Here is a 26,008-nt window from a genome sequence, read left to right as displayed (position 1 = left end):
GTGTCATATACAAATCAGTTCAAGCCTACCTCACTTGAATTGACACGTAGAATGCCACATAGGATGTGTGCGTGTCCACTTATTCATTTTCATACAAACTTAAGTGTCTACTTATACATATTCAAAGTTAAAGCACATAAATACCACCAGAGGTCAAGATAATGGCACACATTTATGAAGTTGATATAGAAAATTCATAAATTTCAAATCTTGAACTGTTTCCAACGAAACCGTGTCGGCAATTATAAATCATGGGCTAGCTACGAATGGAATGCATCCAGCAATACACAAGCGTGTATATCTTGAAAATTTAAACTTTATCATAAACACTGAATCTATAAAAGCAAAGTGATTATATTGTATACTTTTTGGATGATTTTTGGTCCACCATCATATGAATTGATTGGTTAATTATATTATTATATGTATGGTCATCAATATGATCATCTTTTTTTCATTTTTCTTGGCCAAAAGTTATTTGTCTGGATATTCCTATACCACTACTAGACCCTTAAACACTGTACTTGGGTCCCTTCTACTAATTATAGCACACATGACACATGTATAATGCTATCTTTAGTAATTTGGAAGTAGCCACATTAATGGTATTTTACCAAAAATATCCATCCTACTCTTGTTACCTAATTAGTATTTTTTTAGAGAATACAACCAAGAAAAACTAAAATTAGTTGAGAAATTCGTTGTTAATCTATTGTTAAACTAAATTTTGGTTCGTAGCTAACGATTTTTTTTTATGATCAGTAATTAATCTATTGCTAAATAAAATTAGCGATGGATTTATTTGTTTTTTGTTATACAATTTGTACGTTGCTAATTCTTCTTTTTAGTAGTTTGATAATAATTGGATATGTACTTCCTCTGTTTTATATTAGACATAATACATAAACAGACACTTAAATTTGATTTTATCTGACAAGTAAGTACTTCAACTTTGAGAGTGCATATCTAGACATTTTAACTTGGTCTCAATTAACAACTAATTAAGCATTCCAACTCGTCCCTACTGTGTCTAGTGAACACCCGATGTTGACGTAGCATTATTTTTTGAGGTGGGTAGATGATCATTTTGTAATTTAGAGTTTTCTACTAGCACAGTGGAGACGGTTTGAGGTGTCTAGATATATATGCATACTCAAAGTTGAAGTGTTTATTACTTGTTAATTAACTGAGACTAACTTTGATTGTCGGTTTATGTATTACAGCTTTATTTTGTACGTTTTTGTTTAACTGGCACAAAGTTAAGTTAATAAGGAAGACTTTTGAATTCTTGTGGTTCTAAACTTAAAATATGTATAATGTAAAAAAAATGTTCGTTAAATCTCACAGGGTCTAAACACACTAAGTGAAATATTGAAAATAATCATGTTGGAAGTGTTGTCTCGATAAATGAAATCTTATAATATGTAATTCAAATTTAATTAGACTCTAACACGAATATCAGACATCGGACGAAAAATCCAAAAAAAAAGATAATTTCTATATACAAAACTTGTATAAGTAGTGCATAGTCGGCATCGTGTACTAGTTACTTGCATATTTCTTTGCTACTTTTAGAAGTAGACTGTATCTTTTGCTGCTTCATCCCTATTTATGACAAATTTTGTATGGTATGTTTATCTCCAATATTAGCTCCATTATCATATTTGTTTGCTATTTCCAGGCCATTATTTGGCGCGGATCGAAGACGTATCTAGAATTTTAAATCAATAGTTATGTTGTTGAGTATATTTATCATTGTACTCGTTAATATATACTTTGTAATAGTATGTTTGATTAAGAATTCGGATTTACATTGCTCTATGCGGAATTAGAATATCAAATTTCTTAAATGGGGAACAACAAAACCAATATATAGAATTCGTTTTTGAGGTAAATTGACATAAATAAATATATTTACTTGACATAAATAAATATGTTTATTTATTTTCAATAAAAAATATATTGATTCAAAATAAAATAATTAGGTATTGAGTCTATCATTTGACACTATCTATTTGAAACCGTTTTGAAATGGTACTCCTATTATTGAACAAACCTTAAAACTCTTGAATTTGACTAATTACTCAAAGATTCATGTGGACTAAATTAAATGACATGTCATATTTTGTTGGCTAAATTTTAATAGGAATATAGGATAACTTTTGAATTGATATTTGCTCACATATATTTCAACCTTACAGACAACATATTATATTTGACAACCTTACAAATTTTTTTTAGTTTAATAACGTTTTCTTATAAAAAATTTAATTTACTCAAAAGATATTAGACCGTCGTACCCGAAAAATATATTTGACTTATATAAATTTTTGAAAATATCAGGAGTTGTGCCTATCTTGTAACGTTTTTATCATTGTTTTCTACTTTTTTGGCTTTTTGGCCGTCCAAGTCCAATTTAGGATTTTATATAACAATAATAGTCAGTGCAAATCCCATTATCATTTTGACCACTCAAAACACATCCACACAATTGATTCAAATTCAGCCAACAATCAAAAAATCAAAAATGCACTTAGAACCTTACATTACAATTGGACTATTAGTATGTAACTGTCAGTCACGCAAAATTTTACTTAATGTTCATTTATATGTCACAATACGTGTTTGATTTTGAGATTTGTGAAGTTATAATAAGACCTTACTTTGTATAGTATATGTGGTAGGGGCTATAGTACTCAAGGGAAATGCGGTCAATTGAATTCCTTCTGTTGAAAAATTATACTTGCAATACAATTTTTTTTTTATTTGTTCATATATTCGTAAACTTTTTGAATCTCCTTGACTTTAACGAAGTTTACAGTACAATGACAAAATTTATTTTAGATTATAAGTTTGAAATCTCTTATTAAAATTTTTATTTCATAATATATATATATATATATAGAATTTATTTTACGAAGTATGTCAGATGACTCCACGTGAAGCAATGTGTCTCCACCACTTGTATATAGTGGTGTTAATTATTAAAGCAAATGTATTAGTATTACTTTTCTTGTTTCTAGCTAGTTACCAAATTATTGATGGCTAGGAAGACTATAGAATTGAAAGATTTTTTAGAGTGCCTTGGCACCACACACAAATAAATGAACCTGCTTAACTTAACCACAAAATTAGTCAAATTTGAAGTATATACTCTCAAGAAATTAAAATGAGGCAATTAGATGTTCCTTGGTGAATATGAATAGTCAATTATTAGCCAGCCATTAAAGTTTTTTTTGTTTTTTGTTTTTTTGGATTATATGTCATGCTAATTGGATAACCTATGCAATAGGACAATGAGTTGCCCTTAGATTGTGTCCTCTTATTTAAAAGGTGATCATGTTATAAGTTGTGAGTTCCTATCGTAATCACAAATTGAGATTATAATGATAATAATAAGAGGATCATCGTCAAATATTTATAAATATTTAGTGATTTTCTTAATTTATAATATAAGTCTGAATATATAAAATTTTTTGAATTTATGTGAATCAATAACCAACATAGTAGATCCACCCTTGATTTCAAATGATTTGGGGATCTCTATGGGGCACTTAGGATTTAATTTGTATTTTGCATTACCGTGCTTTCTTCTGTATTATGTGTAGTCAAGTTCTTTATTTCATATTATTTGTTTGTTGTTGCTCGTTTCTATGTCCCTTTTTTTTAAACTATTTTGAAAGGCTTTATTTAAGTCGAGAGAGTCTATTAGAAACAATCTCTCTATCTCATGAGATAGAGATAAAATCTACCCACACTCTATTGTCATCATATTTCACTTTATGATATATTATTGTTGTTTATAGTTTAAAATTATAATTTTACACTATCTATATTGTTTTATATCCCCATTCAATGGTTATCCAAAATATTCTCCCGGCCCCCTTGCCATGCTTTGACAAAAAGCTCACATTGTAGTACTTTAAGTTTAAGAAATTTTTGAATTTTATGATTTTAAATTAAAGATTTATTGAATAATGTACCAAAATGTGGTCTTAAACAATTTTAATTATGAAAAATTAAAATTAAGGATTTGCTAAAAGAGAAAAAAAGATAATTTTTTTAAACGAACTTAGAAAAATAGGATAAATAAATTGAAACGACCGAATCATATACTTGTAACAAGTCACATATCGTCTAGTGCATGTTACTAATTGTTATAGAAAGTTACATGCGATTGGCTCCAAAATGATTTGATAGTGAAATTTTTATTTATATTATGTTATGTTATAATACTATATAGAAGTCAAATTTCAAGAAAATAAATTAATTACATATGGATATATGCACCTTGTTCACAATTAATTATTATTTCTCTATCGTAATTTATGTGACATATTTTTCATTTTAGTCAATCCAAAAAAAATGTCACCATATCTTCTTATATATAATTTAGAAACAATTTAACTTAAAGATTCTTCTTTACCCTTAATAAAATTATTATATCCACACAAATCATCAAAGAAAGTTTTAAACCACAAATTTCAAATTAAAAGTCTTTTTTGTTTAAAAATCGATATCAAATCATGAAACAATGTCACATAAATTAAACTAACAAACAAGTATATGTACCTTCCAAGTTAAAAATTATTCAAAAGAAGTATATATTCTTTTTTGCTAAATCCAGATCCTTTGTCAACAAAAAAGTAGCAACACATAAAATCTTGATTCATTATAATATTTGTATATATAAATATATATCGACTATTAATGCAATTATTTGAACTTGGCATTATATTCCAACTTTGAAGGTATAATTCGTATCCTTTCTTCCTAATAATGGAAAAGCGTTAGGTATAATGCGTTTTAAATATATACGTGTATGGTAGTCCCTCACTTGATATCTTTTTTATTATTTTCCATTGAAAAAGGGTAAAGTTTAAAGAAAAGGACATGCATTAAATTATAATTATATTTTGGTTCGTCACTTGGTATCTGAAACTTATTCTAAAAGTTCGACTACTTCAAATTTATACTCGAAGATCCTACTTTGAGAGTAAGACATTCACTATCAAAATCTCTCATTAAGAATAAAAAAATACGTATCACTCCACACGTTAATCGTTGATACTAAAGGGAAATTGTTGCAGAAAAGGAATTAAAGGAAATTGAGTGACGTGTTATTGCTATTGAATTATTGAACATTTTGAGATCTTTGCCATGGAGGAATTAACATAACACTTCTAGAATCTAAAAGCACTTTATTTTGAGACAAAGTATCTACATTATACATTAGCTATGATTTAGCTGTATGTTGGGACTTTGAGAATCTCCCAATATAATACAAAAAGAAAAACAAAAATTAGCGACGGATCGAATAAATCTCTCGTTAAATAATAAAATTAAACTCTTTATTAATTTTATTTATAATGAACTAGTGATAAATTATCAAAAAAATCTAACAGATTATTTAGCCATATATTTTCATTTTACGCTTTCATAGAAGTTTTTCTATTTTTGCTTTCTTAATAACTTGAACCCTTTGATTTAACGATAGATGAGCAATGAATTTTATAGATGATCTTTTTTAAGGTATATTAATATGTCATCTCAATATAATTATGCCACCTAGCACTCCCTTTATCATCTTTGTTTAGTCTTTTAACACACTTTGTGCTAAGTGACCTTTTTATCAAGGTTGAATCATGAAATCATATTCTTTTTTAATTCTCTCTTTTCTTTTTCTATATATCCCTTCTCACTTTTTTCTTTTTCTTAATTTGACAAAAGTGAATGAAGGATATAAATATTTAAAGATATAGTGTTACATCTATTGATAAAGTTTCTATGTTTCAATTTGTTTATCATATTTTAACTTGACATAAAATTTAATAAAATAACGAAGAATTTTGAATATTTTGATTATAAACTAAAGATATATTAAATTTATCAAAATATTTTTTAATCTTATGGTGTTAAATATGCCGTGTGGAAAGATAAAATAAAAATATTTAAAAGAAAAGAATTATTATTTTTTAGACAAATTAAAAAAAAAACAAATAATTGAAACATAGAAAGTAATAGATTATTTGTCACACCTTTTGAAGAGTGTTATAAGCTTCTCATTTAAAAACTTAAATCGTACTTTTATTACTTAATTATATTTTTAATATACTCCCTTACGTTGACGCAGGGGTTTGATTATTTCTTATGAGTAAAACATTTGAAAAATTATTTTTCGTAATGAGATTTGAATTGTCGACCACTTTTTCTCTAATAATATCGTATTGAAGTGGTGTGATTATTTTTTCTTTTTTTTAAAAAAAAAAAAAACTTCTAGAGAAGGTGTCTTTTTAACAGCACCTTCCTAATGAATCGAGAAAGTGAAGAAAAAACCTTATTGAAATATTTCTCGATAAAAATAAATTAGTATAGAAGGAAGGAAGTAAAATTAAACGTACACATAAAGATAGAATTGATCACCTTTCATATCGAGTCATTAAAGCGCGCATAAGGGCGGCTTAAGGAAAGACTAGTAAAACTTTAATTTAATTTTGACCTCAAAAATCTTGAGGTCCAATAATTATTGGTACTTAGTAGGTTTTGTGGTCTAATTTTCTTTTAAGAAAAACATTGAATTTTGTAGATTAAAAGAATTTCTTTTGTTTCTTTCCAAATGATTCATGGCTAGGAAGATTAGTATTTGAGAGTACCTAATTGGCACCACAAGATTAAATGATCACGTAGAATTGAACCACAAAAATAGTCCAAAATATAAAAAGAAAACCAAAAAAATGTCCTTGGATTATACAACATTTTAAACATGTTAGAATAGACTGAATTAATAAATAGATGAATTAACAATTATTTTGAACAAAATATCAAATGTTTGTTTGGCTAATATGGCTAAAATTTAATTTTAAAACTCACAAAGTTATGTTTTAAGTAATCCTACAGAATTTTCGCCGGATAAGGCAAAAATTCTTTTGTGAAATTAGGCTATACTTGATGTTGATGGTACTTTGATCCACAATTTTTTATTAAATGAATAGCGTAGATAAAAATTAAATATCATCAATTTGAGGGGTAAAACATAAAGACTACCTCGAAATAGGGACAATCTGGACATTGAATCATGTATGGATTGTACTGGATAATCTAAATTAGAAAATAAATCAACTTTGAAAAGTTGATCTAAATAACTATTCATCAAATTGATTAAGTTAAAAATAGTCTATGAATATTATGTATATAATTAATATATATACTAATTTTAAAAATGGTGAATCTGGTCGATTATTTGTTTAAAGATTCCAAAATAGTTAGAAATTTGCTCACTATGTCCTTGAGAACAACATTTAAATTATGTACCCATATACAATGAGCAGGAGGTGTAAATATTTTCACTTTATTGAATAAAAATTTGGGACAAGTACATACGTAGTCATCTTGGTGAAATATTGACAACTAGATGGACACATAAAATCAAATATCATATTATAACCGAACAAAAGAAAAATATTAATCTGAGCACCAGCTGGATGTGTGTGTGTACACACACATCCAGCTGGTGCTCAGATTAATATTTTTCTTTTGTTCGGTTATAATATGATATATATATATATATATATATACACACTAGTGGCATAATATATAAATATGATCTTTAACTTGACTTTAGCGGATAACTATGCACACCCAAGCCCTCAGCCCTTCTAGGGTTGGGTTGGGTTGAACATTTTCAAGCCCTTCCAAATGAAGGATGGCCCACCCTAGCCCATCAAATTTCTTGGCCCGCGAGGCTTGAGCCGGGTGTAGGGGTGAGCGTTTCGGTTCGGGATTATTAAATTTTGGGTTCGTTTATTCGGTAATTGTAGTTAAAGTAGATACCAAATACCAAAGTTTTCAATTTCGGTTCGGTAATTCGATAATCGGTAAATTAAATTTCGATGTCGGTAATGTCGTATTAAAGTTGTAGCGTCGATTGTATTACAAAGTAATTACTATTTTTTCAATCATTTCTATTTTTTTATGTGGATGCACGATATAATAGAAGATCAATATGTAAGAAGACATCAAGATAAACAAATTGATACAACTAAAATACATGTTTTTGGGTTGTATATGTTCATTAACTTTCTTCTTTGGAATTGTACTAATGAGTAATAGACATGTTGATGCATGATCTTCATTAAGTAAATAATTTGATATTTAGGAAATATCAAATACTAAATGGTACTAATGTCTCATACCAAACCTAAACCCAAATCCAAACACCATAATTCGAAAATTCCACTTTTGAATACCATACCAAATACTCAATTATCAAATACCAAATTACCAAAATTTTCGGTTCGATTTGATAATTCGGTTTTGATATTTTATGCCCAGTCCTAACCGGGTGGAGCTAGGCCGGTCCTTTTGACGACTCTAGTGCCTACTATTATCAACACACAAAAGAGAGAAAGAGAGATATGGATTGTGTTATTACTCGAGGGTTAGGTCCTCTATCAAGAATCAGGAGTCGAATTTTGAATTAATATCGAAAAATTAATATTAACTTGAGTTAGAGTGAAAAGTCAAGTGTGAAAACGAGTTTGGGAAAAATATTTTCTTACTTTACTTGAACTCCAAATAAATGAGGCCCAAAATGTCAACAAAAGACTGACTTACAAATACTGCCAAAAGTCATCAGATCAGTTCTTTCCTCACACAAGGTTCATCCAGTTGCCGGAAGTGGTGCTAGCAGGCCGGAAATACACTTGAGCAAAATTTCTAGCCCTAGTTGTGGCTACAAAGGTATGAGGAATAACTTGATCTATTATTATTTTACAATCCAGTCGTTTAATTTTACTTGTCATACTTTGAACTTAGCATACAATCATTTTATATGAATATTTTATCATAAGACTTATATTAATTGATGTTCAGTATTAGATCGTGACAAATTATTAGGAGAATAAATAATTAATACTAAGGTTAAAACATGAAAAATAATAATTGTCTTTTTTTTTTATATATATATATGTTTAAAGTGACGACAACTACAATAATATTATCGGAGTCCTACAAGGGAGTTCGATAGAGTGTGCAGACCTTATTACTATCTCGTGGAGGTAGAAAACTATTTTCGAAAGACGCTCGGTTCAAGTGTAGCAAATTCTAGTATAAAGAATAAGAAAACATAGCACTTTGTGTTTTTAAAATTGAGAATTTAGGAATTTGTGGCAATTTGTCCATTTAACATACTGAGAGTATTATTCTTTTGTGCAGAAACTCCCTAACTATTATCACACACAAAAAAAGAGAAAGAAAGAAATGGCTATTGTTGCTATTAATTCACTTATGATCACCATACAACAATCAATGCAAGTAACTGGATGTAATTTGCAATCGTTCTACGAAAAGCTTGAATCGTTGATAGCTATTATGGAGAAACCTTGCAGCATAACAGGCGATCTCGAGGCATTGGCAAGCTTGGAAGTAAAAATCGCAGGGGTTGCATACAGAGCAGAAGATGAGATTGACTCTAAATCAATAGAAATTATACACGCAAAAACAGATACTTTGCGAGGGAAAGCTTTTTGGAAACTGTGTTGTTACTTGGAACAAGTGGTAGAACACATTGATTCCATCATGAAGGAGTGGATGGCAATCCGGGACGGGTGCAATAACATCAAAGATTTTATGATTGTCTTAGCATCAAGCAAATGTTTTTTAGCAAAAACTGAAATGATACAAGGACTAGCGTTTTGGAAACAAGCGGTAGGACATATGGATTCTATGAGGAACAAGTGGATGACGAAGCAGAGCATGTACACCAAAAGCAAAGATGTAGAAGCACAGAATTTGACTCTTGCCAGTACATCTCGACATTTCTTGGAGCATGAGAATACGATGGTTGGCCATGAAAATGAATTCGAGATGATGCAGGACCAACTTACTAGAGGTGCCAGTGATCTAGAAGTTGTCTCAATTGTTGGGATGGGGGGCATAGGCAAGACAACTTTGGCTAACAAAATTTTCTGTGACCCGTTGGTTATGTCTTGTTTTGATAAACGTGCAAAAGTCACTATCTCACAAGAGTATTGTGTGAGAAATGTACTCTTATGCCTTCTTTATTCCGTACGTGGAAAGACTGATGCTCAAACTTATGTGGAGCAAAATGATGGGCAACTAGCAGACCAATTGCAAAAGCTTCTAAAATGCGGGAGATACTTGGTAGTCATTGATGACATATGGACTAAAGGAGCTTGGGATGATATAAAACTATGTTTCCCAGATTGCAACTGTAGAAGCCGAATACTCATGACTACTCGGAATATGGAGGTGGCTGAATATGCTAGCTCAGGTAGGCCTCCTTATCAAATGCGCCTTATGAATTTTGATGAAAGTTGGAGTTTATTGCATGAAAAGGTCTTTGCGAAAGATTGTTTCCCCCCTGAATTTGATGAAGTTGGGAAACAAATTGCATTAAAATGCAAAGGATTACCTCTAACAATTGTTGTTATAGCTGGACTTCTTTCCAAAATTGGTAAAGCATTGGATGAATGGAAAAGTGTTGCCGCGAATGTAAGTTCAGTGGTGAACACAGATCTTGATGTCCAATGCATGAGAATATTGGCTTTGAGTTACCATCACTTGCCTCATCACCTAAGAGCGTGCTTTCTATATTTTGCACTCTTCCCGGAGGATAAATTGATTTTTGTGAATAAACTTGTGAAATTATGGGCAGCAGAAGGTTTTCTGAAGGTAGATGAGATGAAAAGCATGGAACAAGTGGCTAAACAAAGTCTAAAAGATCTTGTAGATAGAAGTTTAGTTTTCATCCAAAGGGTGAGTAGTTTTGATGGAAAAATAAAAGCTTGTGGAATGCATGATGTGATCCGTGAACTCTGCTTGAGAGAAGCTCGAAAAATAAATTTTGTGAAAGTTATAATGGACAATCAAAATCCAAGTGAACAAGCCAGACATTTTTCAACAAAGAGAGTTTGGATCAGTATCCAATCACAGCAATTGAAAATTGCTGTCAATCGGTTGTCTATGGTTCGCAATGATGATTCCTGCTCTATTCTCCTTTTTATTGATGATCCCTTTAGCTCAAGAATGATGCAAGCATTGAAGCGTTTCAAGGTACTAAGAGTCCTAGATCTTGCTTCGCTGACGTTGAATGCTTTTCCCAGTTGTATAGTTGAACTGTTTCATTTGCGATACCTAGCTCTGAGTGTTTACTCATCCACTAATGATCGGGGTATTGACATTCCACCATCAATAGCTGGCCTTCAGTATTTGCAAACTTTAATACTTAAGTCTCCAACATCTCTCGCGTGGAAGTATTCTCGCCCTTTCATATTACCCTCAGAAATTTTCAAATTGTCTCAATTGAGACACCTCTCTTTAGACTGGAATTACTTGAAGCAACATGAGTCTATAGAGAGAAGTTGGCTTCTGAGAAATTTGCAGTGTTTGTCCGGATGGAATCCTTTATCTTGTATTTCTTCGGTCTTTAGACTACTTCCGAATGTAAAGAAGTTGCAGATAAATGGCATTCAAGAAGACTACATAAGAAGTAACAAGGACAAGGTCTTCCATGATCTTTGCTATTTAGATCAGCTTAAGGAATTGAAATTTAAGGCGAAAAAGATGGTTACTGCAAGACCAATGTTTCCTACATCTCTGGTTCTTCCTCCTCTAGGTACATTTCCGAAGAACCTTAAGAAGTTAGCTTTTACAGGTACTCGGTTCCATTGGGAGGATTTGGGGATTCTTGGTGAGTTGCCTAAACTCGAGGCCCTCAAACTAGGATATGATGCCTGCATTGGTACTGATTGGGAAGTAGGTGAGGAAGGCTTTCCACACTTGAAGTTCTTGCGATTGAAGCATTTGTACTTGCATAACTGGAGAGCTAGTAGTGATCACTTTCCATGCCTTGAACGACTAGTCATTGACCGTTGTTGGAGCATGTATTCGATCCCGCAGGACTTTGTAGACATAACCACACTTCAGCTGATTCATATAAGTGACTCTGCAAAATCTGTTGGGAACTCCGCCAAGAGGATTCAGCAGGAAATTGAAGACAACTATGGAAGTTCTGTTGAGGTCTGTATCAGTTAGTCCTTTCAATTAAGCCTATCTTTTTAGTTGATTTAAATTGTATTCGCTTGTCCAACTTATGAGATAGAACATTAACCATACCATTTCAAGTTTACGTGCCATCAGGCGACCACTTTTTTCATCAGAGTATGTTTCAAAAGTAGTACAGAACTGTAGTATAACAAGAACAGAGATTTGCATTTCAGTATCACACTGAATGAGCAGATCAGTGTGCACTTTTACTGTCTGCAACCGTATTTTTGAGAAGAAAGAGAGACCTTTGGTGTTTTTGTTTGTTTATTTGACAGATTTGTAGGCTTCAAACAACTAGTCTTAAGTAAGGAGGTTTTTTCCTTAACTTTCCCCGCGTGAAGGGTCCAAGAGTATACGCGATTACAAATTCCCCATCTCATTGAATGCAGTAAATGAATCCAGGACATTGAAGACCGCATTTTGATACCGAACATGACTATAGCAGGAGTGTGGTCCTCCATGATCTTTGCTACTTATGTTAGCTTGAAGATGTAAAATTTTAGATGAAAAGTTCATTAGGAAGAATAATACTTGAGCTAATTGATATAATGTTCCATATAAGTTAGGCTTGTAAGGCCCCCAACGCCTAGCTCAAGTGGCAAAAGGTGGAGAATTTGTGGCTTAGGTCGCATGTTCAAGCCCCACACCATGCAAAGCGAAGCCCGGTATTTAAGTAGAGAACGGTAGAGGGGCGGGCCCATTATCCACCGGGTTTAGAAGGCTGTGATTGGTCCAAAGGGCGGGTCACAAACGGATTTCTCGGTTATCAAAAAAATAAGTTAGGCTTGTAAGACTTCTTTTCACTTGATTCTTGTTAGGCATAATACATAAATATGACCCTTAACTTGGTTTCAGCTGACAATTATAACCTTTTAACTTTAGGTGTGCACAAGTAGAAACTTAAACTTGTATAAAATTGAACAAGTAGACACACGTGTCCTACGTGATATAATAACGTAGGACACAAAATTGTCATGTAGAAAGAATGTGTCTATTTGTTCAATTTTATACAAGTTTAAGTGTCTACTTGTGCACATCCAAAGTAATTAAAGGTAGGCACAAAGGTTGGTGGAAGTCGCTTGAGCAACTCAATACAAATGATGTGACCAAGTTTGAAACTTGGTTGGCTACCCTTGTTTCTAATATGTTTGAATCAATTGAAAAATGAAGCTTTGTCCTCATAATTGCTAATTTACAAATCACTAATTGAATTTTTTTTTTTTCAAAAGTCTATATTTCTCATTAAAAAAACAGAAAAGAGCAAAGGTTCACCCACCATGTCCTCGTGTCCACTTTCAAGGTCTTCCATCTTTAGGTCCAGAAAAAAAACACCGATCAAAAACGAAAGTTACAATTATTTTTTAACCGAATTATCAAAAGCACAACTTGCTAAGTGGGAGTAGGAGAAGATTAATGATCATTATCACATCCTAAAAGTGTCCACTAAACCTAACTTTGCTAATTTCTCATAGGCAAAAGTACTCATTACCCCCTGAACTTGAAGCTTTTTATACGGTGTACACCTAAACTAAATTCTGTTTTAATTACCCCCGAACTTGTTTATTCCTCCGTCGCGTACACCTTTTTCGTCTACCTGGCGTAGAAATTGACAACACACTCTACTAGGCGCGTGAGGAAGTGATTTTTTGCCACATCACAAAGCTACAACGGTAAAAAAACGTAAAATCTCCATTTTTCTTTAATATTTGGCATATTTTAAACGAAAAATAAGGAAAATGTAAATGAAAAGTAAAGCAAACAAAGATTAACACTTACTTGGTAAGAATTTTCGACAAATTTGAAATTCAAGGAGTTCCGCGAAATCAACCTTTATTCAAAAATAACTTTTAAACAATGAATTTTAATATTTGGCATATTTTAAACGAAAAATAGGGCAAAATGTAAATGAAAAGTAAAGGAAACAAAGATTAACACTTACTTGGTAAGAATTTCAGACAAATTTGAAATTTAATCGACCAACTTCACATCTAGAAAAACCCAAATCCAAAAGGAGTTCCGCGAAATAAGCCCTTATTCAAATATAACTTTTAAACAATGAATTTTAAATTTAAGAAATTTATTTTTTGCAATATTAATTTATCTAGGTGGCTATTATTTATCCAGGTGGAAGTCCACATCATCAGTTTTGCCAGCTGTCGCGCGCGTGCAGTCACAATAGGAGCAGGTGGACGAAAAAGGTGTACGCGACGGAGGAATAAACAAGTTTAGGGGGGGAGGGTAATTAAAACGGAATTTAGTTTAAATGTACACCGTATAAAAAGCTTCAAGTTCAGGGGGTAATGAATACTTTTGCCTTTCTCAAATAAACAAAGACCAAAGTTCTCTTTTTTCCTCTTAAATTTGTCATTAATCTTTACAAGTACATGAAAACCTTTTCAATTGGCTAATATTATTAATAATTCTTAGTCATAATATTTGAACTAATAATCCCTAAGCAAAAAGAATATGTAACAAAATAAGCATAATATGTACATGTTTTATTTGGTTATTATGGGTGAGCATCATGGTATGGTATTTGAAATTTGGTATCGTAATTTTGGTAGTTGGTTTTTAAAATTATTATACCATTACCATACCAATTTAATTCGGTATGGTTCAATATTTTGAAGTTTGTTTTCTGTATTTTGTGGTATGGTAAATTGGTAACCATAGTTTGTTCAATTTCGACTAATATATATTTGTATAATAGAATATATATTATGACTTTGACAATTCAAAAAATGGTCTTAATTGTATCATATTTGCACATTACACGTAAAAAAATATATCTAAAAGAAAGTACAAACAACTTACTTTGTTAATGAATTGCATTTAAATACATTTCAATCAAAATAGAGTAGTCAAAATTTTAACTTCTAATAATACATAAACATGACCATTAATTTGGCTTCAACTGACAACTATGACCTTTAACTCTTATGGCTCATTTGGTGTGAGTGATAAGAATAAATAATCCTGGGATAAAAAAAATAGTCCTGGATAAAATTTTGATGTCTTGTTTTGTTGACATGTGTGGGATTTATCCCACCATATATAGCATAGTGATGGGATAAGTTATCCCATATACATGGTGGGATAAGGACTAATCCCAGGATAGTTAATCCTGAGATAACTAGTTCCCAACCAAACGACCCCTAAGTGTGCATAAGTAGACATTTAAACTTGTATAAAATTGAACAAATAAATACATTCATCCGACATGACAATTTTGTGTCCTATGTGGCGTCCTATGTGTATTATGTCACATAGGACATGTGTGTCTACTTGTTCAATTTTATACAAATTTAAATGCGTGTCTACTTGTGCACACTCAAAGTTGGAGGGCATAAATGTTTGTTGAGACCAAGTTAAAAGACATATTTATGTATTATGCCTTTATACTAAATATCAAATATATAAAAGAAAATGTATGCACTACAGAAGATAATTTGGACTTGGAATCAAGAAATGTTAAAAATCCAATTTCAAAAATTATAGCTTTTTGGAAACTTCATTCTCTCTTGAAACAAGCAGTAGGACGCGTTGATTCCACGCTGAACAAGTGGATGGAAATGCACAACATGTACACCAAAAGCAAAGATGAAGAAGCACATAACCTGACTCTTGTTAGTACTACATCGATATCTCAAACGAAGAATTATTAGTTGCGAATTATACAAATGTGGTGAATTATACAAACGTGGCTAATTATACAAACTCGAAGTCAGCCCACGTAATTAATGTATAATGTTAATCGCGAGTGGTAATTATAACAAACTATGACTACGATGAGTAATTAAGTAGTATAAGTTTGCTTAATTGCATAATTTTCCCATTAAAATATGAATAATCCAAGTCATTATATATGGATAAAATGGACTCATTTCATTAAAATGAGCTGAAATTGCCACCCAGGTGGAGAGGTGCCAGATCCGTCTTTTTGCGAGATGCATTATTAAAAGTAGAAAAGAGAAAACAAAAAAGCTTGAAGATTTGAAATTTTAGATGATAAGTTCATAATGCTTCTTCTTTCTGTATAATAAGCAAAAGAAATTTGCAGATCACTATATAAAAAGTTTTCATTTCAAGCTCTAAATATTCTGGAGCTTGTTCTGCCACATTACTGAAATAGAGTACCTAAACACATGTTGAACATGTTCCAACTGAAGGAAATTTATTTTAAGAAATTTATTACTCCCTCCGTCCCATTTTATGTGGCAACATTTGATCGGGTACGGAGTTTAAGAAATAAATGAAAACTTTGAAATGTTTATCAAATTGCCCTTTAAAAAGTAGTTGTACTTTTCTCTCTCCTAATAAATGTATTGGAGTACTATTTTTAAGATTAAGTGGGACCAACAAGGGTAAAAGAGGAATTATACATTTAAATACTTACCATATAATGAAATGTGACATTTTTTTTGGGACTAACCAAAAAGGAAATGATGTCATATAAAATGGAACGGAGGGAGTATGATGAAATTCTTGATGTATATAAATAGTCGTGATATCACCTTTGTTAAGTACCATTTTTCTTAAATATTTCATCAATAATCTTTCAACAATTCTCCTTATAAATTTTAATCGTGGAGAATAAGAAGGGTAAAGGGCGTCAAAAGATTACCATGAAAAAAATAGACAACCAAGAGAATCTATATGCTAGCTTCTCAAAGCGTCGTGCAGGTTTAAACAAAAAGGCTAGCAAACTCGTTACAGAATTCGATGTTGACATTGGAATGATAACTTTTTCTCCTGCTGGTTGGCCTTTCTCTCTCTTTTTTTTTCACCCTACCATTGATGCGATTGTTTCTCGTTTTCATAATCCTAATATAAAATTAAGTGAAAGTGCTCATTTAATCACGGCTCGTAATACAAATATAGTGAACCAACTCAAAAACAGGCTTAAAGAATTATATTTCATATCAAAGAAGACCCTGTAATTGCTCAAAATGAAACAGATGATGAAGTGATTGAAGGTAGACAGAAAGGTTGGTGGGAGTCGATTGAGCACGTCAATGCAAATGATGTGACCAAGTTTGAAACTTGGTTGGGTGCCCTTGTTTCTAATATGCAGAATCGTTTGAATCAATTGGAAAATGAAGCTTTGTCCTCATAATTTGGTATGTGACGTTTGAAATAAAATTCAAATTATAGATGAATCATCTTAAATTATCATTTATAGAAATATTGGTCAAATCCTAGAAAGTTCAAATTTATATTATTGAGATGTTGATTTTTTTTTATATATATTTTATTTCAATGATGTGACATTCACATACTCTGCTATGATTTCCATAATAATATTGATCTAATTATTAAAATTGTTAATCTGTAGTGATTGTTACTGGTCTGTTTTTAAAGTTTATGAATCATAAGCAAAAAAATTTGCAAATCACTAAATGAAAATCCTTAGGTCCAGAAAAGACACCGACCAGAGACGAAAGTTACAATTATTTTTTAACTTTACTATCAAAAGCACAACTTGCTAAGTGGGAGTAGGAGAAGACTAATGATCATTATCACATCCTAAAAGTGTCCACTGAACCTAACTTTGCTAATTTCTCAAATAAACAAAGACCCAAGTTGTCTTTTTTCCTCTTAAATTTGTCATTAATCTTTACAAGTACTTGAAAACCATTTCAATTTGCTAATATTATTAATAATTCTTAGTCATAACTCATAATATTTGAACTAATCCACCCTAAGCAAAAGAAAGAACTGGATGAAGATGTAACAAAAATAGGCATAATATGTACACAATTTTTCGATGTACACCTAAATTATTACTAGTCATAATTATCCTATGAACTTGACTGTTTGATATCTTTGATCTCCATGGATATATATGTCAATGATTATTATTATTATTATTATTATTATTATTATTATTATCATCATCATTATCATATCATATATATTACTATAAGTGGAAACAAAAACAATTAAAAGTTGAATTACGATTTTACCCCTACTATAAATTAAAATGTTATAAGAACATTTAACTATTTAATTTAAATATTAAATTGTATCGTTTTAATAAAAATGTTAATGTCTTTTGCACTTTCTTAGATTAAACTCATTTAAATCGGTACATGAATCAAATTCACATTAATAGTCAATTTCTCTTTTTCCTGTAAAAATCAAGAGTATTTGAAAAGTTTTTCCATTAAACAAATTTGATATGGACTAAATTCATTAAACTAATTTAATGCAAATTAATTTTATCTACTCAAAGGTCATCCAAACTACTGCTATAAAATGCCTAGCATGGTCTTCATGTAAATGATAAGAGGAAGATGAGAGATTATCATGCAAAAAAACTAATCTTGCTCATCATTTAGTATATGTGCAGTAATTTCCTTTTGTTTTTTATCCGCTCCTCCTTATCCAGCCTAAGTATTTTATATGTCCTTTTTTTATATTTTGATTTACTTTCTTATGATTTTGTTTTTCTATTGAAATATCTTGTGTCCTACATGAAGAAATTAGTGATATACAATTCATGTTCTATCAATTATTGATGAAAGATTAATTAGTTAATTTGATATGTTTATTTTTCTCAAGATAGAGTGTTCTACTTTAGTATAAATATATTTTCAAGATTATTATTTATGAGTAGAGAGAGGAATAACTAAGTTTTTTAAAATAAAAGAATTTGTACCCTAAAATAAAATAGGCCACCGAATTGGAGATAAATGATGGATCATAGTATGTGATTTTGAGGCAGTATTTTTATTTAACTTTTCATTTATATGTATAATCTATTGACCATATTAGTCTATTATTCATGTGTTGAAACATTCCTTCCTCAAATTGGCCATATATATTATATATCTAGAATAAGTCATTTGAAAAGTTTGTGTTGCTCCATTCATATTTATCATTCAAACTCTATTATCTGTGATGAGAAGCTATTTATTGTTGATGTAAATTCTTAGCTATGGCTGGAAAATTGTCAAACTCCACTCTCCAGATTATTGGTTGCACCCATAAGTAGTTAAGTAGTAATTGTCCAAATTAGAATGTCTACTTTTGCCTTAGAGTTATTATTTATGAGAAGTGATACATTCTTTTGCCTAATTATTGAATGTTAATTATTACTCATACCTATAATTTTTTAATATCGAATGGTTTAATCTTTTGTATATATTATAATTACTTATTAAAAGTGAAAACTCAAAAAGTGTATAGTTGGATACCATTTTGCCCCTACACTAAATCAAATACCTAATTAATAAAATATTATATATCATTAACGTACACATAAAGAATCAATAAATGTATGGTTAAAAAAAAAATAGATCTGCATTTGAATAGTAATTGTCCATTACTATTCAAAATTAAAAGTTGAATATGAAGAGTCATTCTCCACTATTATGTAAAAACATTCCAGAATTAAAATTTGAATTTGCTTTTTAAGAACCAATTTTACAAAGATTGATGTTATCATAGGAAGGTAATTGCACAGTTCAAATTTCAACATGAGAAGAAAAGAGAGTGAGAAACTGCACATGAAGGATAACACAAAATGCTCGAGTATATCATCTATTTAATGTTCTTCTTCATAGTATATTTTCTATTATTTAGTGAATAAAATATAAATGGTAAAACTACTATTGTTAATTTCAACATTTTCTATTTTATAACTCTTAACTTTTTAATATATAGAAATTTAATAATACTAACAGCACATTCCAAAAAACTAGTTATTATTAAAAGTGCGAAACTCCAACCTTAAAAGTTGAATTACTATTTTGCCCTTCACTAAATTAAATATCTATTTGATTAAATATTACTCCTTCCGTCCAACAATAGTTGTCCACCATACTAAAAATAGTTGTCCAACAATACTTGTCCAATTTATAAAAAATCAAGTGATAATTTACCTTTTATGTCTATTTTATCCTTGCTATGAGTACTGTTTATCATTTAACATATTTCTCAAAACATTAAATTTAATAAAATCAAAGTATAATATAGTAATATTACCTCTCTCGTTTCTTAAGGGATACAAATTTTAACTAAAAAATAGATATTAACCAGATGCTAGTAAATAAATAAAAGGACAGGTTGCTAAGAGAACTGTCCACTAACTTAATTTTGCTTATTTTTTCTCAAATAAACAAATAGAAAGACAAAGACCAAAGGTCTTTTTTTATCATCCTATTTGTTTATTAGAGAAACCAACAAAGTTCGGTTAATAGGCACTCTTAACAACCTGTCCATTTGATTAAAAAAAAAATCTTAAAAATGGGATCTTGTTGTTTCTGTCCATTTTATTTGGCAATATTTGACCGGGCACGGAGTTTAAGAAATAAATGAAGACTTTGAAATGTTTACCAAATTGTCCCTTCAAAAAATAGTCATAACTCATATTAAAAAGTAGACTCACTTTTTTCTCTCCTCATAAATGTATGATTAAGTGGGACCAACAAGGGTAAAAGAGGAATTGTACCTTTAAATACTTACCATATAAGGAAATGTGACATTTTTTTTGGGACTGACCAAAAAGGAAATGGTGCCACATAAAATAAGACGGAGGGAGTATTTTATTTCAATGATGAAACATTCACATACTCTGCTATGATTTTCATAATAATATTGATATAAAGACACCGATCAGAGATGAAAGTTGCAATTATTTTTTAACTTAATTATCAAAAGCACAACTTGCTAAGTGGGAGTAGGAGAAGACTAACGATCATTATCACATCCTAAAAGTGTCCACTGAACCTGACTTTGCTAATTTCTCAAATAAACAAAGACCCAAGTTGTCTTTTTTCCTCTTAAATTTGTCATTAATCTTTACAAGTACATGAAAACCATTTCAATTTGCTAATATTATTAATAATTCTTAGTCATAACTCATAATATTTGAACTAATCCACCCTAAGCAAAAAAAACTGGGATGAAGATGTAACAAAAATAGGCATAATGTGTACACGATTTTTCGATGTACACCTAAATTATTACTAGTCATAATTATCCTATGAACTTGACAGTTTGGTATCTTTGATCTCCATGGATATATATGTCAATGATTATTATTTTTATATTATTATTATTATTATTATTATTATTATTATTATTATTTTATTATTAAAAGTGGAAAATTCCAACCTTAAAAGTTGAATTACTATTTTGTCTATTTGATTAAATATTACTCCTTCTGTCCAATAATAGTTGTCCGCTATATTAAAAATAGTTGTCCAATAATACTTGTCCAACTTATAAAATCAAGAGATAATTTACCTTTTGTGTCTATTTTACTCTTGCTATGAGTACTATTTATCATCTAACATATTCTCAAAACATTAAATTTAATAAAATCAAAGAATATATAATATAGTAATATTACCCCTGGTTTCTTAAGGGATACAAATTTTAACTAAAAATTAGATATTAACCAGATGTAAACAAATAAAAGGACAGGTTGCTAAGAGTACTGTCCACTAACTTAATTTTGCTTATTTTTTCTCAAATAAACAAATAGAAAGACAAGACAAAGACGAAAGGTCTTTTTTTAATTTTTCTATTTGTTTATTAGAGAAACCAGCAAAGTTAGGTTAATAGGAACTCTTAACAACCTGTCCATCTTATATACGAAAAGATTGAATGTATATGGTGACAAAACTGGAAAACCAAAGAAAATCATCGTCATACACAAATACAAATCAAACGAAGAATTGTTAGTTGTGAATTATACAAATGTGGCGAATTATACGAACGTGGCTAATTATACAAACTCGAAGTCACTCACGTAAGTAATGTATAATGTTAGTCGCGACTCGCGAGTGGTAATTATAGCAAACTATGACTATGATGAGTAATTAAGTAGTATAAATTTGCTTAACAGTGTAATTTTTCCATTAAAATATGAGTGATCCAAGTAATTAAATATGGATAAAATGGACTTATCTCATTAATATGAGCTGAAATTGCCACTGAATTATTAGAGCCGCCCCAGGTGGAGAGGAGCCAGATCCGTCTTTTTGCAAGCTGCATTATTAAAAGTAGAAAAAAGAGAATAAAAAAAAAGTAGTGCTTGTGCTGCCTATCCCTGTGTCGGCAGATACAATAATTGTATGTGAAATATTATTTTGTTTTTGGTACAATAATTGCATGTTTAGACTCTGTGAAACATACAAATAAATTAAAACGAAAGGAGTAGTTGGACTTCCAGCTGGTTGATAGAGACTAGGGCAGACTGTAGACCAAGCTAAAAATGTGACATTGTCTCAAGAAATAAGTACTCCCTCCATTCTATTTTTAGTTTTATCATACAACTTGTGCCTAGAAATTCTCTATTTTGATCATACATACATACTGAGGGTACATATGGCTTATGCTGCTATTACTTGCCTTATGAACACTGTACAACAATCAATGGAAGTTACTGGATATGATTTGCAATCGTTCTACGAAAAGCTTGAATCTTTGAGAGCTAATCTGGAGAAATCATCCCATAGAACTTCAGGGGATCATCTTGAGGAATTAACTAGAGTGGAAGCTGAAATCATAGAGCTAGCATGTAGCTCAGAGGATATGGTTGATGCAGAATCAAGAAAAGATGAAATTACGCAACTTGGATTCCTCTTGAAACAACAAGTAGAACGCATTGATTCCGCGATGAACAAGTGGATGATCATTGCAGAGAAGAACATGTACATGACAAAAAACAAAGATAATATTATTGCCAATACATTGTCGTCTCAACATGCCTTATTAGAGCCTGATGAGAACATGAATATGGTTGGTGATGAAAATGAATTCGAGATGATGCAGGGGAAACTTACAAGAGGAGGAAGGGAACTAAAAGTTGTCTCGATTGTCGGTATGGGTGGCATTGGCAAGACAACTTTGGCTAACAAAATCTATAGTGATCCATTCATTATGTCTCACTTTGACATTCGTGGAAAAGTAACTTTTTCACAAGAGTATTGTAGGGAAAATGTACTCCTAGGTCTTCTTTCTTCTGTAAGTGGAATGAGTAGTCATGAATTTTATGAGCAACAAGATGATGGGGAACTAGCAGAACAATTGCAAAAGCATCTAAAAGGCATAAGATACTTGGTAGTCATTGATGACATATGGACTACGGAAACTTGGGATGATATACAATTATGTTTCCCAGATTGTAACAATGGAAGCCGAATACTCATGACAACTCGAAATATGGATGTGGCTAAATATGCTAGCTCAGGTAACACTACTCCTTATCAAATGAGCCTTTTGGATTTTAAAAGAAGTTGGAATTTACTGCACACAAAGGTTTTTGATAAAGAATCATGTGTTTCTCATGAATTTAAAGAAATTGGGAAACAAATTGCATTGAAATGCGGAGGATTACCTCTAGCAATTACTGTGATTGCTGGAGTTCTCTCCAAAATAGGTAAATCATTGGGTGAGTGGCAAAGTGTTGCCGAGAACGTAAGTTCAGTGGTAAGCACAGATGTTGATGTTCAATGCATGCAAGTGTTGGCATTGAGTTACCATCACTTGCCTCAACACCTAAAGCCGTGTTTCCTATATTTTGCAATCTTCCCAGAAGATGAAGTGATTTTTGTCGATAAACTTATGGAGTTATGGGTTGTAGAAGGATTTTTGAAGGCAGAAGAAACAAAAAGTGTTGAACAAGTGGCAGAAAAATGCCTAAATGATCTTATAGACAGAAGTTTAATTTCAATTCACAACTTGAGTTTTGATAAAAAATTGGAGAGTTGTCAAATGCATGATGTGACTCGTGAACTCTGCTTGAGGGAAGCTCGAAATGGTAATTTTGTGAATGTTATTAGAGAAGAGAATGATCAAAATCCATATCCACAATCCATGTATTTTTCCTCTAAGAGTCGAGGTCGGGTCAGCATCCAATTGATCAACATACCTGACGACTGTGTGATCGAGGAAAAATTGTCTAGGTATCCTAATACTGTGGTCAGTTCTATTATCTGTTTTAGAATGCTATTGTCCATGCCAAAGTTGTTGTGTTTCAAGCTATTAAGAGTACTAGATCTTGCTTTAGTGAAATGTGGTGCTTTTCCCAATGGGATAATTGATTTGATTCACTTGAGATACTTAGCTTTGAGTCTTTCACCTGGCGTGGAGCGGTATCTAGGTGAAGAGATTCCCTCATCAATAGACATTCCTCTATCTATATCTAGCCTATGTTATCTGCAAACTCTTATACTTAATCTTCCACATAGTAAGGGGTACCAGCAACGGGAGAAGAAATATCCCTTGATATTACCATCGGAAATTTTGACGATGATGCAGTTGAGATACCTCCTTTTGGACTGGAATTACTTCCGGTTTCATGAGCCAACAGAGAAACGTTTGGTTCTGAGAAATTTGCAATGCTTGTCTGGATGGAATCCTTGGTATTGTACTAAGTTTGTCTTTAGACTATTTCCTAATTTAAGGAAGTTGCAAATATGTGGTGTCAAGGAAGACTATTGTAGTTGCACGGACCCCTATGATTTTCGCGACTTAGATCAGCTCGAGGAACTGGAGTTTCATTTGTATTATAGCTTTCTTCCAGTTTGTCCTTTCTTTTTGGAAAGTACACCTTCAGATTACCTAAGGTTTACGGAGCGAGAACGACCATCTTTGACACTTCCTACTGTATATTATTTTCAACCTTTGGTCCTCCCACCTGTAGATGCTTTTCCACAAAATCTTAAGAAGTTATCTTTTAGTATGACTTTTTTGCGGTGGAAGGATATGAGCATTGTTGGTCAGCTTCCCAAACTCGAGGCCCTTAAATTAGAATATCGTGCCTGTATAGGCGAGGAGTGGGAAGTAGTTGAGGAAGGATTTCCTTGCTTGAAGTTCCTGTGCCTGGAAGACTTGAATCTTGAGTACTGGAGAGCCAGTTGTGACCACTTTCCGTGCCTTGAACGACTATTTCTTGAAGAGTGCAGGTTTTTGGATTCAATTCCTCGAGATTTTGCAGATATAACCACACTCGCTCTAATTGATATAAGGAGGTGTGCAGAATCTGTTGGGAGTTCCGCGAAGCATATTCAACAGGACATTGAAGAGAACTATGCAGGTTCTATTGAAGTCCATATCCGTGACCCCGTCAGTAAGACATCTTGTTCCTTGATTTACTCCTTATAATTGTTGCATGTATATTGTGCTTCCAATCCAACAACATATAACTAACTAGATCTTCATAGCAAGCTCGATACAGTAACCTAGATATATAATAGAATAATAACTTGCTTTAATAAGTTAAATTGTTACACTACTGACATTCTATATAACTTAAATCCGTATAATGATGTGTAAGATTTTTTTGTATAGTTTTCTCGCGTTGGGAAATCTAACATTTCATTTTTCTTCCTCTGGCTATTTCTTTTTTCTTTGCAGAAAGGAGGTGATGACCTTAAGATGCCTTATGAGCCTAACTGATATGGAACTCGACAGATTTTACATCGTTTTCTTTATCAGTGCATCAATTGGTGCTGTATTAGTACTATCTCCCCGTGGAGTTGGCTTAGGTAATTGTTTGACTCATCGTATATATTAATCTGCAACAATTCCAGCAATAAGATGATAAAAATTCTTCTGCATTCTATCTTGTTCCATTAGTCTTCAATGTCCTGTTGGTGGAATTCACAACAGATTCTTCATAGTTGCTTGATCTATATCAATAAGATCAAGGATTGTTACAACATGTCAAAGGATAATATTGTAATATTACCCCTATTATTTACTTGTTTCTAAAGGAGTGTGTCAAGTCAATAGTGGACGACTATTGTTGAACAGAGGGTAAATAGTACTAATATTTAGATTATTATTTGGATAGTAAATTATTTACTAGCAAGACAATCAAATGATCATTAATAAAATTGTATAATGAATTAGCCAAAAAGAAGTAAACCCTGTCACCTTCTCATTGACATTAAATTTACATGATTCAACCTCCTAATTGAAAATT

The 26,008-nt window shown here is 31.4% G+C and overlaps 3 protein-coding genes and 1 pseudogene across 4 annotated transcripts in view; all 4 read left to right on the top strand.

The window, feature by feature from the left end:
- LOC125862143 (uncharacterized) overlaps positions 1-26,008 on the top strand; it is a 339,538-nt gene that overhangs the window by 303,925 nt on the left and 9,605 nt on the right. The gene's annotated exons all lie outside the window — the stretch shown is intronic.
- On the top strand, positions 8,617-12,178 carry LOC125862111 (putative late blight resistance protein homolog R1B-14). The gene is made up of 2 exons (XM_049542110.1): positions 8,617-8,739; positions 9,214-12,178. The coding sequence occupies exon 2, from the start codon at positions 9,259-9,261 to the stop codon at positions 12,052-12,054; it is 2,796 nt and encodes a 931-aa protein (XP_049398067.1). The 5' UTR covers positions 8,617-8,739; positions 9,214-9,258; the 3' UTR covers positions 12,055-12,178.
- Positions 16,524-17,182, top strand: LOC125861639 (agamous-like MADS-box protein AGL62; annotated as a pseudogene).
- On the top strand, positions 22,404-25,622 carry LOC125862114 (putative late blight resistance protein homolog R1B-23). The gene is made up of 2 exons (XM_049542112.1): positions 22,404-25,150; positions 25,438-25,622. Exons 1-2 carry the CDS (start codon positions 22,405-22,407, stop codon positions 25,446-25,448), a joined length of 2,757 nt encoding a protein of 918 aa, XP_049398069.1. The 5' UTR covers position 22,404; the 3' UTR covers positions 25,449-25,622.

The sequence above is a fragment of the Solanum stenotomum genome, chromosome 4 (assembly GCF_019186545.1).
Source record: "Solanum stenotomum isolate F172 chromosome 4, ASM1918654v1, whole genome shotgun sequence".
Lineage (NCBI taxonomy): Eukaryota > Viridiplantae > Streptophyta > Magnoliopsida > Solanales > Solanaceae > Solanum > Solanum stenotomum.
This window is presented reverse-complemented; position numbering and strand designations above follow the sequence as displayed.